Source organism: Callionymus lyra, chromosome 2 (assembly GCF_982586985.1).
Source record: "Callionymus lyra chromosome 2, fCalLyr1.hap1.1, whole genome shotgun sequence".
NCBI classification, from domain to species: domain Eukaryota; kingdom Metazoa; phylum Chordata; class Actinopteri; order Syngnathiformes; family Callionymidae; genus Callionymus; species Callionymus lyra.
In genome coordinates, this window is record NC_141819.1 from 8,370,241 (window position 1) to 8,384,874 (window position 14,634).

Genomic DNA, 14,634 nt, shown 5'->3' on the forward strand with positions numbered 1-14,634 from the left:
TTGAACTGTGTTATTGTAGTGTCGTAATATTGTTGAACTGTGTTATTGCAGTGTCGTAATATTGTTGAACCGTGTTATTGTAGTGTCGTAATATTGTTGAACCGTGTTATTGTAGTGTCGTAATATTGTTGAACCGTGTTATTGTAGTGTCGTAATATTGTTGAACCGTGTTATTGTAGTGTCGTAATATTGTTGAACCGTGTTATTGTAGTGTCGTAATATTGTTGAACCGTGTTATTGTAGTGTCGTAATATTGTTGAACCGTGTTATTGTAGTGTCGTAATATTGTTGAACCGTGTTATTGTAGTGTCGTAATATTGTTGAACCGTGTTATTGTAGTGTCGTAATATTGTTGAACCGTGTTATTGTAGTGTCGTAATATTGTTGAACCGTGTTATTGTAGTGTCGTAATATTGTTGAACCGTGTTATTGTAGTGTGGTAATATTGTTGAACCGTGTTATTGTAGTGTGGTAATATTGTTGAACCGTGTTATTGTAGTGTGGTAATATTGTTGAACCGTGTTATTGTAGTGTGGTAATATTGTTGAACCGTGTTATTGTAGTGTCGTAATATTGTTGAACCGTGTTATTGTAGTGTCGTAATATTGTTGAACTGTGTTATTGTAGTGTGGTAATATTGTTGAACTGTGTTATTGTAGTATGGTAATATTGTTGAACTGTGTTATTGTAGTGTCGTAATATTGTTGAACTGTGTTATTGTAGTGTCGTAATATTGTTGAACTGTGTTATTGTAGTGTCATTTATGGTTGAACTGTGTTATTGTAGTGTCGTAATGTTGTTGAACTGTGTTATTGTAGTGTCGTAATGTTGTTGAACTGTGTTATTGTAGTGATGTAATATTGTTGAACTGTGTTATTGTAGTGTCGTAATATTGTTGAACTGTGTTATTGTAGTGTCATAATATTGTTGAACTGTGTTATTGTAGTGTGGTAATATTGTTGAACTGTGTTATTGTAGTGTCATAATATTGTTGAACTGTGTTATTGTAGTGTCGTAATATTGTTGAACTGTGTTATTGTAGTGTGGTAATATTGTTGAACTGTGTTATTGTAGTGTCATAATATTGTTGAACTGTGTTATTGTAGTGTCGTAATATTGTTGAACTGTGTTATTGTAGTGTGGTAATATTGTTGAACTGTGTTATTGTAGTGTCGTAATATTGTTGAACTGTGTTATTGTAGTGTCATAATATTGTTGAACTGTGTTATTGTAGTGTGGTAATATTGTTGAACTGTGTTATTGTAGTGTGGTAATATTGTTGAACTGTGTTATTGTAGTGTCATAATATTGTTGAACTGTGTTATTGTAGTGTCGTAATATTGTTGAACTGTGTTATTGTAGTGTGGTAATATTGTTGAACTGTGTTATTGTAGTGTCATAATATTGTTGAACTGTGTTATTGTAGTGTCGTAATATTGTTGAACTGTGTTATTGTAGTGTGGTAATATTGTTGAACTGTGTTATTGTAGTGTCGTAATATTGTTGAACTGTGTTATTGTAGTGTGGTAATATTGTTGAACTGTGTTATTGTAGTGTCGTATATTGTTGTGTTAAAGTACTTTTGTATTGCTCAGGCCTTCGACTGGAGCTGGTGCTCACGTGGGGCGACTCGCACTACATGGGCCTGACGGGTCTGGAGGTGGTCGGCAAGGACGGGGAGGGAGTGTCATTGGACCTGAGCATCATGACCGCCTCACCCCGAGACCTCAACGACCTGCCCGAGTATGCAAGTGACCAGCGCACGCTCGACAAGTGAGTCGGACAAAATGTCATTTATTTTTTGTTATCCCTGATAAACACAGAAATATATATGTATTTTTATGATATTTAGTATTTAACCTGCGTCCAGATCTTTAAATGAACAGACATATATGTGTAAATAAAATTACTTTAAAAAACAAATGAGAAAACAAAGGTTAGATACTTAGAATCTATGCTTTCCTTTGCTTCAGTTGATTTCTTAATGATATCATTGAATACAATAGAACAGAATATATTTATTGTCAAAGAACAACATTGTTTGTAAAGTGCTTTTAAATTAAATTATTTTTGTCTCGTACACTGTTGGCGGCAAAACAATAAAATACAAAACTTACCAAAACACACTGAAAATAGAATTGAGATAAAAAAAAACTGAAGTAATTATCGATTTAAAGAATCAAAAAATTACATAAATGTATAAACTAAATAAAAAATGTTTAACGTTTCTTTTATTGTTGTCGACACAACACTAGAAATAGGATTAAAACTATGTGTAGCTAAATTTCTATAAGACATTATAAAGGACACAAATGAAAAAAATGAAATTGGCGAGTCATAAGAGTCTTCAGTTAGTGATGTGTCGACGAAGCTTCATGAAACAGTGTCATATTCTTCAGAGGACAGTAGGGGGCTCAGCTTAAAAATGATGTGAGGTTTCAATAGAATAGTTTTTCAAAGCAATAGATTATAGAGCAAAGAGTGACATCTAGTGGACTCATCAATAACGACACTGTTTCATGAAGCTTCATCGACACATCACTGGTCGTAACACTTGTCGGTCCCACAGACTCATAGACGGACAGAACATCACCACCGACGACACCCACATGTGGATGATCCCGTTCAACTACGGCGAGCCTCACACCCTGATCTTCAACTTCCACCAAGCCCAGACCATCGCCGGACTCCGGATCTGGAACTACAACAAGTCCCCCGAGGACTCGTACAGAGGGGTGAGACCTTACAGGGGATCAGAAGATGTAGATGTACGACACTTGTTGACGTGTCTACGCTTCAGGTGAAGATGATCCATGTGTTCCTGGACGACGTCGCCATCTCCCCTCATGAAGGTTTCTTGATCCGAAAAGGACCTGGCAACTGTCACTTCGACTTCGCTCAGGAGATCCTGTTCGTCGACTTCATGCAGACCGCGGCTCTCACCAGGACCGCCGAGGACTTCATCAACAAGTAAATGAACAAACCTTTTTTTTTTTTTTATAACCACTGACTTGCATCTTGGAAAATACAAATCAATCTCCATTTCAGTTCCATCAAACCCGAGCAAGCCAGCATGGACTACGAGACTCCATCCATGCTTCGAGGATGTATCCTACGACTAGTGATGTCTAACTTTTCCCCAGTCCGGAATCTGGGCGAACAAAAGGTTACATGAGTGGAGTCCATTATGACGTAATGATGGCTTCACTCCTCCTCCAGCCAGCTGTAATCACGCCCCCGCTTTGTTAACACAACGAGTCCCTTGGAGGTGGAGACTTCCGGGATCGATGACGCGCGGTGACAAACCTACCCGTCGTCTTCCTTGACCTCGGTCCGACAGTCATATTCCAGCTGCAGCTCCTGACGACCTGGGGCGACCCCTACTACATCGGCCTCAACGGCCTGGAGTTTTACAACCAGAGCCACGAGCAGATCCAGCTCAGCGAGAACAGTATCCTTTTCTCCGGTGACAACAGGGACACGCTTGTTGTTGTAATGTTGACCTCATCGCTCGCCTGTACATCACCACGTCTCTGACTGTTCAACCAGGATGTTATCTTCTATTTACTCAAACATCCAAAACCATGATAAAGGTTTAAACGGTAGAATCTTTTAATTGAAATAAAAAAAAAAAAGTTAAGGTAAAAAGTGAACATTGCACAATATTTTTTTAAGCTTCGGTTTAGTGTGAAAAAGATCCAACCGTCATTGTTTTAGTTGTTGCTAATGCTAACGCAACTAAAGTCAAAAGCTAAGAAATGTGTATTTATGTCAAACACACGCTGAGCTAATTGGTGCTAATGCTAACACAACTAAAATAAAAAGCTAAGATATGTGTATTTATGTCAAACGCATGTTAATCTTATTGGTGCTAATGCTAACGCAACTAAAGTCAAAAGCTAAGAAATGTGTATTTATGTCAAACACACGCTGAGCTAATTGGTGCTAATGCAAACACAACTAAAATAAAAAGCTAAGATATGTGTATTTATGTCAAACGCATGTTAATCTTATTGGTGCTAATGCTAACGCAACTAAAGTCAAAAGCTAAGAAATGTGTATTTATGTCAAACATGCTGAGCTAATTGGTGCTAATGCTAACACAACTAAAATAAAAAGCTAAGATATGTGTTTTTATGTCAAACGCATGTTAATCTTATTGGTGCTAATGCTAACGCAACTAAAATCAAAAGCTAAGAAATGCGTATTCATGTCAAACACATGCTAAGCTAATTGGTGCTAATGCTAACGCAACTAAAATCAAAAGCTAAGAAATTCGTATTTACGTTAAACACATGCTAATGCTAACGCAACTTAAGTCAAAAGCAAATCATTTTTTATTGATCTCAATCACATGCTTAGCTTATTGGTGCTAATGCTAACGCAACTAAAATCAAAAGCTAAGAAATGTGTATTTATGTCAAACACACGCTGAGCTAATTGGTGCTAATGCTAACACTACTAAAATCAAAAGCTAGTAAATTATTATTATGTCAAACCCATGCTAAGCTTATTGGTGCTAATGCTAACCCAACTAAAATCAAAAGCTAAGAAATGTGTATTTATGTCAAACATGCTGAGCTAATTGGTGCTATTGCTAAAACTACTAAAATCAAAAGCTAGTAAATTAGTATTTATGTCAAACCCATGCTAAGCTTATTGGTGCTAATGCTAACGCAACTCAAATCAAAAGCTAAGAAATGTGTATTTATGTCAAACACACGCTGAGCTAATTGGTGCTAATGCTAACACTACTAAAATCAAAAGCTAGTAAATTAGTATTTATGTCAAACCCATGCTTAGCTTATTGGTGCTAATGCTAACGCAACTAAAATCAAAAGCTAATAAATGTGTATTTATGTCAAACACACGCTGAGCTAATTGGTGCTAATGCTAACACTACTAAAATCAAAAGCTAGTAAATTATTATTATGTCAAACCCATGCTAAGCTTATTGGTGCTAATGCTAACGCAACTAAAATCAAAAGCTAAGAAATGTGTATTTATGTCAAACACGCTGAGCTAATTGGTGCTAATGCTAACGCAACTAAAATCAAAAGCTAAGAAATGTGTATTTATGTCAAACACACGCTGAGCTAATTGGTGCTAATGCTAACACTACTAAAATCAAAAGCTAGTAAATTATTATTATGTCAAACCCATGCTAAGCTTATTGGTGCTAATGCTAACGCAACTAAAATCAAAAGCTAAGAAATGTGTATTTATGTCAAACATGCTGAGCTAATTGGTGCTAATGCTAACACTACTAAAATCAAAAGCTAGTAAATTAGTATTTATGTAAAACCCATGCTAAGCTTATTGGTGCTAATGCTAACGCAACTAAGATCAAAAGCTAAGAAATGTGTATTTATGTCAAACACGCTGAGCTAATTGGTGCTAATGCTAAAGCAACTAAAATCAAAAGCTAAGAAATGTGTATTTATGTCAAAGACACGCTGAGCTAATTGGTGCTAATGCTAACGCAACTAAAATCAAAAGCTAAGAAATGTGTATTTATGTCAAACACATGCTGAGCTAATTGGTGCTAATGCTAACACTACTAAAATCAAAAGCTAGTAAATTAGTATTTATGTCAAACCCATGCTTAGCTTATTGGTGCTAATGCTAACGCAACTAAAATCAAAAGCTAATAAATGTGTATTTATGTCAAACACACACTGAGCTAATTGATGCTAATGCTAACACTACTAAAATCAAAAGCTAGTAAATTATTATTATGTCAAACCCATGCTAAGCTTATTGGTGCTAATGCTAACACAACTAAAATCAAAAGCTAAGAAATGTGTATTTATGTCAAACACGCTGAGCTAATTGGTGCTAATGCTAACGCAACTAAAATCAAAAGCTAAGAAATGTGTATTTATGTCAAACACACGCTGAGCTAATTGGTGCTAATGCTAACACTACTAAAATCAAAAGCTAGTAAATCATTATTATGTCAAACCCATGCTAAGCTTATTGGTGCTAATGCTAACACTACTAAAATCAAAAGCTAGTAAATCATTATTATGTCAAACCCATGCTAAGCTTATTGGTGCTAATGCTAACGCAACTCAAATCAAGAGCTAATCTCAGTTTGAATCAGACGAAGAGAAGTTTGTCCTTCACCAGCGTCTCCACCAGACATCGCCGCCTTCCCCGACAGCGTCAACGTCCTGGACAACGTGAGCGGAGACGTGAGGACGCCGGACAAACTCATCGACGGCGTCAACGACACGCATGACGGACGCCACACGTGGCTGACGCCGGTGCTGCCCGGACTCGTGAGTCACGTGACCTTCTTTCTTTTAGTCCTTTTTCTCAACCGTCTCCTGGGCCGCAGGTGAACCGCGTGTACGTGGTCTTCGACCAGCCCGTCACCGTGTCCATGATCAAGCTGTGGAACTACTCTAAGACGCCGCAGCGAGGGGTCAAGGAGTTCGGGGTGAGGTCAAAACGCCCGACCCCCAGATGACCCTGAGGTTTGAAGGTTTGTTGTTTCCAGCTGCTCGTGGACGACCTGCTGGTCTACAACGGGATCCTGGACTGTGTGGGACACGTGCCCCGCGGGATCCTGCCCACCTGTGAGCCGCAGGTGCCGCACCACACCATCCTCTTCACCGACAACTCCTACGTCACGCAGAGAGAGCGCAACAGCGCCATCAGGTGGGTGATGAAGCATCCTACATTAAATATTTCAAATGTTGACACTTTTTATTGTCATGTTTTCTTTGTGCAATTAAATTAAATAATTTATATATAATGAAAGTTTATTTTTTTAATTTCAATTATTTAAATAGAAAATTCCAATAATTCCTAAATAAGTTTGATATTAATTTCCAATAATTACAAACGGTTGCCAAGCAACAAAATTTCATTGCCAGTTTTTCACTGCTGTGTTCTTCTTTGCAATGAAGATAAAGAAAGTCTAAAGTCAAATGTTATACATTTTTCAAAATCATAGCCAATTATTTAAATGTTTATATTAAATATCCAATTTGAAATTGTAGAAATAAAAAAATATTTAAATTAGAATGTTTATTTTTGCATTATTGAAATGATAATTGACAAATTGTGTGTAAAATGAATTTAGTAAATATTTCTTTAAGTTTTTTTAATTATTCAAAAAAACGACAAATGGATAATTTTAATAAACACATTTAAAAAATAAAATTATATAATAAAAACAAATGTTTTTTTTGTCTACAAATTGTTGGTTTGAATAATTCAATAAGACAAAAAGGTAATGCTGCAACTCAGAAGTTCATTATTTCTCATCTTTAGCTTCAAAAACTGACTAAAGTCAATGTATTTTTTAAACCAAAAACACAATTTAAATCGTATCAACAACGATTCAGTTTTCACAGGATAAGATCCATCAAAATTAAGCAAAAATAATAAAGATAAACATCATCATTTGTCAACATTAAGTTTGTTTTTAATGTCTTACTTCCTGGTCTCTGTCATAACAAGTGAAGTATGAAGATAGAACTTTATTGATCCTTCAGTTCCTCCTCATATACAATAGAACCATCAAAGTTCTTCTCTGACCACACGAACCTCTCTCATGTTTCTCTGTTGCCACGGTGATTTCTACTCCTCCAGCAGACGTCCTCAGCAGTAAGTATCGGCTCCAGTAACGTGTCGACCAATGAGAGTCAGAGCATCATCCCTCCTGTGACCCTGACCTTTGACCTCCAAGCACCTTCCCCTTCCTGGGCTCTCGAGGCTCAGAAGCTGCTTTTAGTCTTTTATGGAAGTGAACGTTTGCTTTGAACATTGAATTTGAAAAAATCCTCACATTTCGGGGAATTTTTGTTGCTTTATTTATTTTTTCATTGCATGAATTTATTCGGTGTAAAAAATGTAATAAAAAAAATATTCAGTGAAAACAATTTAATGTAAAAAAAAATATTTAGTTAAAATAATTTAATGTTAGAGAATAATTCATGCAAGAAATTCAATTAAAACAATTATTTAGTTAAAATAATTTAATGTTAGAGAATAATTCATGCAAGAAATTCAATTAAAACAATTATTTAGTTAAAATAATTTAATGTTAGAGAATAACTCATGCAAGAAATTCAATTAAAACAATTATTTAGTTAAAATAATGTAATGTTAGAGAATAATTCATGCAAGAAATTCAATTAAAAAAATTATTTAGTTAAAATAATTTAATGTTAGAGAATAATTCATGCAAGAAATTCAATTAAAACAATTATTTAGTTAAAATAATTTAATGTTAGAGAATAATTCATGCAAGAAATTCAATTAAAAAAATTATTTAGTTAAAATAATTTAATGTTAGAGAATAATTCATGCAAGAAATTCAATTAAAACAATTATTTAGTTAAAATAATTTAATGTTAGAGAATAATTCATGCAAGAAATTCAATTAAAACAATTATTTAGTTAAAATAATGTAATGTTAGAGAATAATTCATGCAAGAAATTCAATTAAAAAAAATATTTAGTTAAAATAATTTAATGTTAGAGGATAATTCATGCAAGAAATTCAATTAAAAAAAATATTTAGTTAAAATAATTTAATGTTAGAGGATAATTCATGCAAGAAATTCAATTAAAAAAAATTAAGTGTAAATAATTCAATTAAAACAATATTCAGTGAAAACAATTCAATGTAAAAAAAAATATTTAGGGAAAACAATTTAATGTTTGGAAATAATTAATGTAAAAATTCAATAAAAATGAAGTGTAAATAATTGAATTAAAACAATATTCAGTTAAAATAATTCAATGCAAAAAAAATATTCAGTGAAAACGATGTAAGAAAATGTAATAAATGAACTGTAATAAATTCAGTGTAAAAATATTCAGTGTTAAAATCCAGATCATGGCAAAAAACACATGTTAGATTAGATTAGACACACTTTATTAACCCTCTGGAGATCTCCTTGGGAAAGAGATCATTAAATTAATTGGTTACCATGATCTGGAATTTTAACTCTTTTTTTTTTAACGACACATTTTTTAAGAATTAATTTATTGACATTACAATTTTTTATTTAAATCTGATTATTTACACTGAATTTATTTATTTATTTTATCAGTGTTCGATGCTTTTCCTTGGTTCACACTCATTAACATTGTAAACAATTCAATAAAAAGAAAAATTCAGTGAATATTTTTTACTTGGATTTTTTAATGTACTGTACTGTTAAATTTTCTCCCCAAACGTATTCATGCATTTAAAAAATAATAGATCAATAGAATAGAACAAGGCTCAAGGCTCACGTTTGCTTCCTTTATTCCCAACGTCGTGTCCAGTTCAACAAACGTTCCTCCAGACAATGAAGGTCTTTGTTTGTGCAGCAGCTACGAGGAGGACCAGGACGTGAAGATGACCAACGAGAACCAGATCGTTCATCACAGCAAACCCCGGCAGATGGCGGATCCCGGTGAGAAAACATCTCGACGCCATCCTGGTCTCGAGCTCTAGAGTTTTTTTCAGCTAAAATTCTATATTTTTGTTTTTCTTCTCAGCCCTTCGACCCAAAACTTGCATGACGGACGGCGGCAAATATGGGAAGAAGAGATTCTGAGTCCGGAGAAGTCGTTGGACGTCGTCGCTGAGATCGATCGCCTCGGTCTGGACCTGCTGCTGCTTCACGACACACTAAGTCGTGTGGAGAACTGACACCTGTCAATCACACCTCTATGCACCAGACGACGAACCGTTAGGAAGGAATCTAATGCTTCAGATTCAAGGTGTTCCTTCTCTGCTCAACATCAGGTGGAAACTTGACCTCCAAGTGACCTTCAACGGAGCTGCATGACCTCGTCACGTCGTCTGGTCCTGAACATCCCATAATACGTTGATGTTTCAGCGCCACTTTCGAGACACCGCGCACTTGTTTATAGACACGACACAGTTATGATCCTCATGAGTATTAAACTGCAGCTGGAATCTTTTTATTTTGGGGTCATTTTCAACCGTAATTATTGATTCATTAATTATATTATTATTAAATATATATGAAAGTAATAACTTCAGATGAATCTCCGTATATTGTACCAGTCATTTGTCAAGTTTAAGTAATATATAAATGAAATAATATCTCAATAAATGGCTTCGTTTCATGTATTTAAAATGTAATGTTTCTACCTCGTCTGCTGCCGACGTCGTCCCTGATCAATGTGAACGTGATCAATAGATATTTAGTCTAGTGATGTGTCGACGAAGCTTCAGGAAACAGTGTCGTTATCTCCTGAGTCCACTAGATGTCACTCTTTGCCCTATAATCTATTGATTTGAAAAGCTATTGAAACCTCACATTATTTTTAAGGTGAGGGCGCCACCTACTGTCAAATATGACAAAAATATGACACTGCTTCATGAAGCTTCGTCGACACATCACTATCTGAAGCTTCACTTGACTTACGCCAATTTAATTTTTTTCATTTGTGTCCTTTATAATGTCTTATATAACTTTAGCTACACACAGTTTTGATCTATTTTTTTTAGTGAAGTGTCGATGAAGCTTCATGAAACAGTGTCATATTCTTCAGAGGACAGTAGGGGGTGCCCTGAGCTTAAAAATGATGTGAGGTTTCAATAGAATATCTTTTCAAAGCAATAGATTATAGAGCAAAGAGTGACATCTATTGGACTCAGGAGATAATGACACTGTTTCATGAAGCTTCATTGACACATCACTAGTTAAAACGCCGTTTTCTTCCTGATCCATCTCTTAAATTCACACTGACATTCATAAAGTTTTACTTAAAAAACCTGCCATTGACAAACATGACGAGCACCTAGGTATATGCAGACACTTATCTTACCTCAGATTTAAGGACCGACTACAACACACGATGTCTTAAAACTCCTCGAGATGTTCTGTCGTCGCATGAGAGTCCAACGTTTAAATCTCAAATGACTCGTTATTTTTTTTCTATCCTTTGTCGATTAAATGATTATGTCGATTAAAAGGTGTAAACATTGTGACGACTCGTTATTGAAGAAAGGAAAACGTGCGAAATATTATATACTTTATTGAACCTTCCGATGTACATCGCCGAGGAACGACCAGGAGGAGCCGTCGCTCGTCAGATCTTCCCCGGGAAGTTGCCTTCTTCGCGCTGGTCGTCCCATTTCTCCACCTGCTCAGGGAAGGAAACCGGTTGGATCTGGTCCGAGTGCAGGTGTGTCAGGATGTGGTTCTTACCCAGTTCATGGGGCAGAGGGACTGGTAGACCCTCTTGTACCAGTCGCACGGCAAGGTGTCCACGCCTTTCTCATCCAGAGACTTCTGGCAGCGGTGAAAGTCTGTGCAAACGATGAAACGCTAGTGATGTGTAGATGAAGCTTCATGAAACAGTGTCATTATTTCCTGAGTCCACTAGATGTCACTCTTTGCTCTATTGCTTTGAAAAACTATTCTATTGAAACCTCACATCATGTGATTTGTTGATCTGTTTCATGAACAATAAAAAACTTATAAAAACACACTCAAAATAAAATTTGGAAGAAAAACACTAAAGTAATTATCAAATAAATTAATCAAATAATATATATATTATAAATTAATTTAAAAAGTTGTTTTCTCTCTTTTATAGTCATCGTTTAATTGGAGGGTTCTTGTATGTCGTTTTTAAAAATTGCATTCCAGTTAAAAATCTTTATTTCAGGGTCTGTTTTAATGTTGTAACCAGTGATGTGTCGATGAAGCTTCATGAAACAGTGTCATTATCTCCTGAGGCCACTAGATGTCACTCTTTGCCCCAAAAGCGATCGCTTTAAAAATCTATTCTATTGCAACCTCGCATCATTTTTAAACTGAGGGCGCCCCCTACTGTCTTCTGAAAAATATGTTTCATGAAGCTTCATCGATACATCAATAGAAATTAGATCAAAACTGTGTGTAGCAAAAGTTCTATATGGCATTATTAAGGACAAAAATCCTACATAAAAAATTAAAATGGCATAAGTCAAGTGAGGCTTCAGGTAAGTTATGTCTCGATGAAGCTTCATGAAACAGTGTCATTATTTCCTGATTCCACAAGATGTCACTCTTTGCTCTATAATCTGTTGCTTTGAAAAACTATTCTATTGAAACTTCACATAATTTTTAAGATGAGGGCGCCCCCTACTGTCCTCTGAAGAATATGACACTGTTTCATGAAGCTTCATCGACACATCACAAATGAACAGTTTATCAAGTCACAAGCGCAAATTTCCTTTCCGACCACCAGGGCTCTCACCCAGGTAGTTGGTCCAGCAGTGCCGGGTCTGGTTCTGGTTGGGGAACCTGGCATCGAAAGGAGCGGTTCGGTAGTTCTCTATTTTGGCCTTGATGTCTTCCGCCATCTTTGTTTGACACTGTCAAGAACAACACAGAACAGACTTTTAAACACAAAAATAATCTGAACAAAATTCATGAACCAAGGAATGTATTTGCCTTTTGTTTGTGACGTCATGAAGTCACGAGTGACAACAATCGATAGTTTGTCATCATTAAAGTTCAACTAAAGTGTGTGTTACTGTGTATGTGTGACTCTATTGTATCATCAGTGTGTGTTTGTACAAAACTCTCTTCTCATTGAAACAATGACATTAGAAAATGATCTTAAGCTCCGCCCACTGAAAACACTTTGTTGTTCTGGGATCTGAATATATTTATAACCATGAGTAGCTTCAGCGTTCAAACCCATGACCTGCAGACATGAACTATTTATGGAAACATTAAAACAAACATTTAAAAGACACTGTTTACACGAAGAATATTACCTTTTAAATAACATTTATTCTGATTTATGACTTCATGATACTATAGCTAACTATAAGTATCAGCATAGAACTTTCAACACGTGTAAAAAGCACTTGAGAAAAAGAAACTTGATTTGGTTCCGTCAATAAAATATTTAGAAATATACGGATATATATTTTAAAATATTTATTAAAAAAAATACATTTGATTTGAAGGCGTCTTTCTTCACACTCAAGGTCAAGGACAAAAAAAACCCCTTTTTTAAAGACATTAAACCACATAAAGACGAATATATATATATATATATTTATATATAAAATGTAATATAAGTTTATTTTCACGTTGTGTTTTCATTTCCGTGTTTCATTTCTATACCTTCATGATGCGTTCACTGACCGTACGGTTGTTTTTATTTCCTGAATCGACGCCTTTCACTTTATTAACAAGATAAAATAATAATAAATATATTTGGTCAGCGTCACAGAACACGAGCCCAGAAAACAAAAATACTTAAAATAATCCGATTTAAATGTGAAAATATGGATTTAAAAAAAATGAGCGCGTGTTTATCAATAACCTTGATCGACGGGCCCGTCCGGTCGATCACCCGTCAATCAAAGCTCTTCTCACCGGAAACACATTTGAACCTGATCTACTTTATCGATGACAAACACGTGATCGAAACAATGTTTCATTAAATCGAAACTATATTTTGGGTGTTTAGTGTGAGCGCGCCCGCATTCTTACACACGCGCGCGCACACACACACACGCACACGCACGCTGAACAATCCAGATGTTTTCAGCTGAATAATATCAAATAGGTGTAAAGATCAGGTGAGACTTACCTGGGAGTCACTGCAGGTATCGATCCTAGAATATGACTTGAACGCGCGGACGTGTTTGACGCGTGAGCGTGAGCGTGGGCTGCGTGCGCGCTCCCGGCGGTGCGTCCGTGCTGCGCCATCCTAACGGTATGGCGGACGCGGGTCACATTGAGAGCGTGGATCGCGCACGCGTGCGTGGCGTGGGGAGTTCATTCGAGGTGGATCGTGAACGTGTCTGTCTGACTCTGACGTCATCTGCTGACGCGGAAGTTACCGTCACTGCTAATCATTAACCTGCTCTTTTCTACTGAACTAGTCGAGATTTAACTCGTTCAAAACGAACTAACTAACAGTAAAATTATGTACTTTTATTTTATGAGGATCAAGTGATTTCATAGAAAGACAATTATTCAAATTGATTAAATTTGCAGAACAAAGAATGAAAACTTTTTCTTACTTCATAAAAAAATATGTTTATTTAAAGTTTTGTTTCAAGAGTAAATTGATTTATAATTCCGCGATAAAAAAAAAAGATTTAGATTAAAAAATAAAAACAGATAAAATAAAACGACGTATTCACAATTGAATGATGAAATATTCCAGTTGAAAATCTTTGAAGGAATTTCTACATACATTTTTTTTTTAAGAAGGCATTTTATGGAAATAACTTAACATATTATATTCATATTATGAACATAATATATTCAGTGTTTTCAGTGGGCGGGGCTTAAGTTCATTTTCTAATGTAATTTTTGTGTTTTTGTTGTCCTTGACCTTGAGTGTGGAGAAAGACGCCTTCAAATAAAAATGTTTTTATAAGGATAGTAGATAATCTTAGAGAATATAAACTATATATATTTTATAATATATTTTTGTATATTTATAAAGTTTTTATTGACAGAATCAAGTCAATATTGTGCTTTTTACACGTATTGAAAGTTCTATGCTGATACTTATTGTTAGCTATAGTATCATGAAGTCATAAATAAGAATAAATGTTATTTAAAAGGTAATATTCTTCGTGCAAACAGTGTCTTTTAAATGTCGCACATTTGTTTTAATGTTCCATAAATA

At 35.3% G+C, this 14,634-nt stretch overlaps 2 protein-coding genes across 3 annotated transcripts in view; one reads left to right on the plus strand and one right to left on the minus strand.

Annotated features, from left to right (window-relative positions):
- Window positions 1-10,913, plus strand: part of katnip (katanin interacting protein) — a 32,135-nt gene extending 21,222 nt beyond the window's left edge. The window contains exons 16-25 of one of the 2 annotated variants that reach the window (XM_087783384.1): window positions 1,596-1,773; window positions 2,570-2,735; window positions 2,801-2,970; window positions 3,049-3,107; window positions 3,341-3,451; window positions 6,145-6,284; window positions 6,344-6,445; window positions 6,506-6,666; window positions 9,337-9,422; window positions 9,508-10,913. In XM_087783384.1, coding sequence (XP_087639510.1) covers window positions 1,596-1,773; window positions 2,570-2,735; window positions 2,801-2,970; window positions 3,049-3,107; window positions 3,341-3,451; window positions 6,145-6,284; window positions 6,344-6,445; window positions 6,506-6,666; window positions 9,337-9,422; window positions 9,508-9,566 — 1,232 coding nt within the window. In that variant the 3' untranslated portion in view covers window positions 9,567-10,913. The remainder of the gene's footprint in view (window positions 1-1,595; window positions 1,774-2,569; window positions 2,736-2,800; window positions 2,971-3,048; window positions 3,108-3,340; window positions 3,452-6,144; window positions 6,285-6,343; window positions 6,446-6,505; window positions 6,667-9,336; window positions 9,423-9,507) is intronic. The other variant, XM_087783385.1, reaches the window with a different exon arrangement.
- A 90-nt stretch (window positions 10,914-11,003) lies between these two features.
- cox6b1 (cytochrome c oxidase subunit 6B1) lies at window positions 11,004-13,714 on the minus strand. Its single transcript, XM_087783397.1, has 4 exons — window positions 13,582-13,714; window positions 12,229-12,346; window positions 11,193-11,293; window positions 11,004-11,127 (listed from the first exon to the last, which is right to left on the minus strand). The coding sequence occupies exons 2-4, from the start codon at window positions 12,332-12,334 to the stop codon at window positions 11,074-11,076; spliced, it is 261 nt and encodes an 86-aa protein (XP_087639523.1). The 5' UTR covers window positions 12,335-12,346; window positions 13,582-13,714; the 3' UTR covers window positions 11,004-11,073.
- Between the last annotated feature and the right edge of the window lie 920 nt (window positions 13,715-14,634).

Coding starts and splice junctions, on each gene's coding strand:
- cox6b1 (XM_087783397.1), bottom strand. CDS start 12,334: ATGGCGGAAGACATCAAGGCCAAAATAGAGAACTACCGAACCGCTCCT. Junction 11,294..12,228: donor CTGCTGGACCAACTACCTGG/GTGAGAGCCCTG, acceptor TCGTTTGCACAG/ACTTTCACCGCTGCCAGAAG. Junction 11,128..11,192: donor CCCTCTGCCCCATGAACTGG/GTAAGAACCACA, acceptor TTCCCTGAGCAG/GTGGAGAAATGGGACGACCA.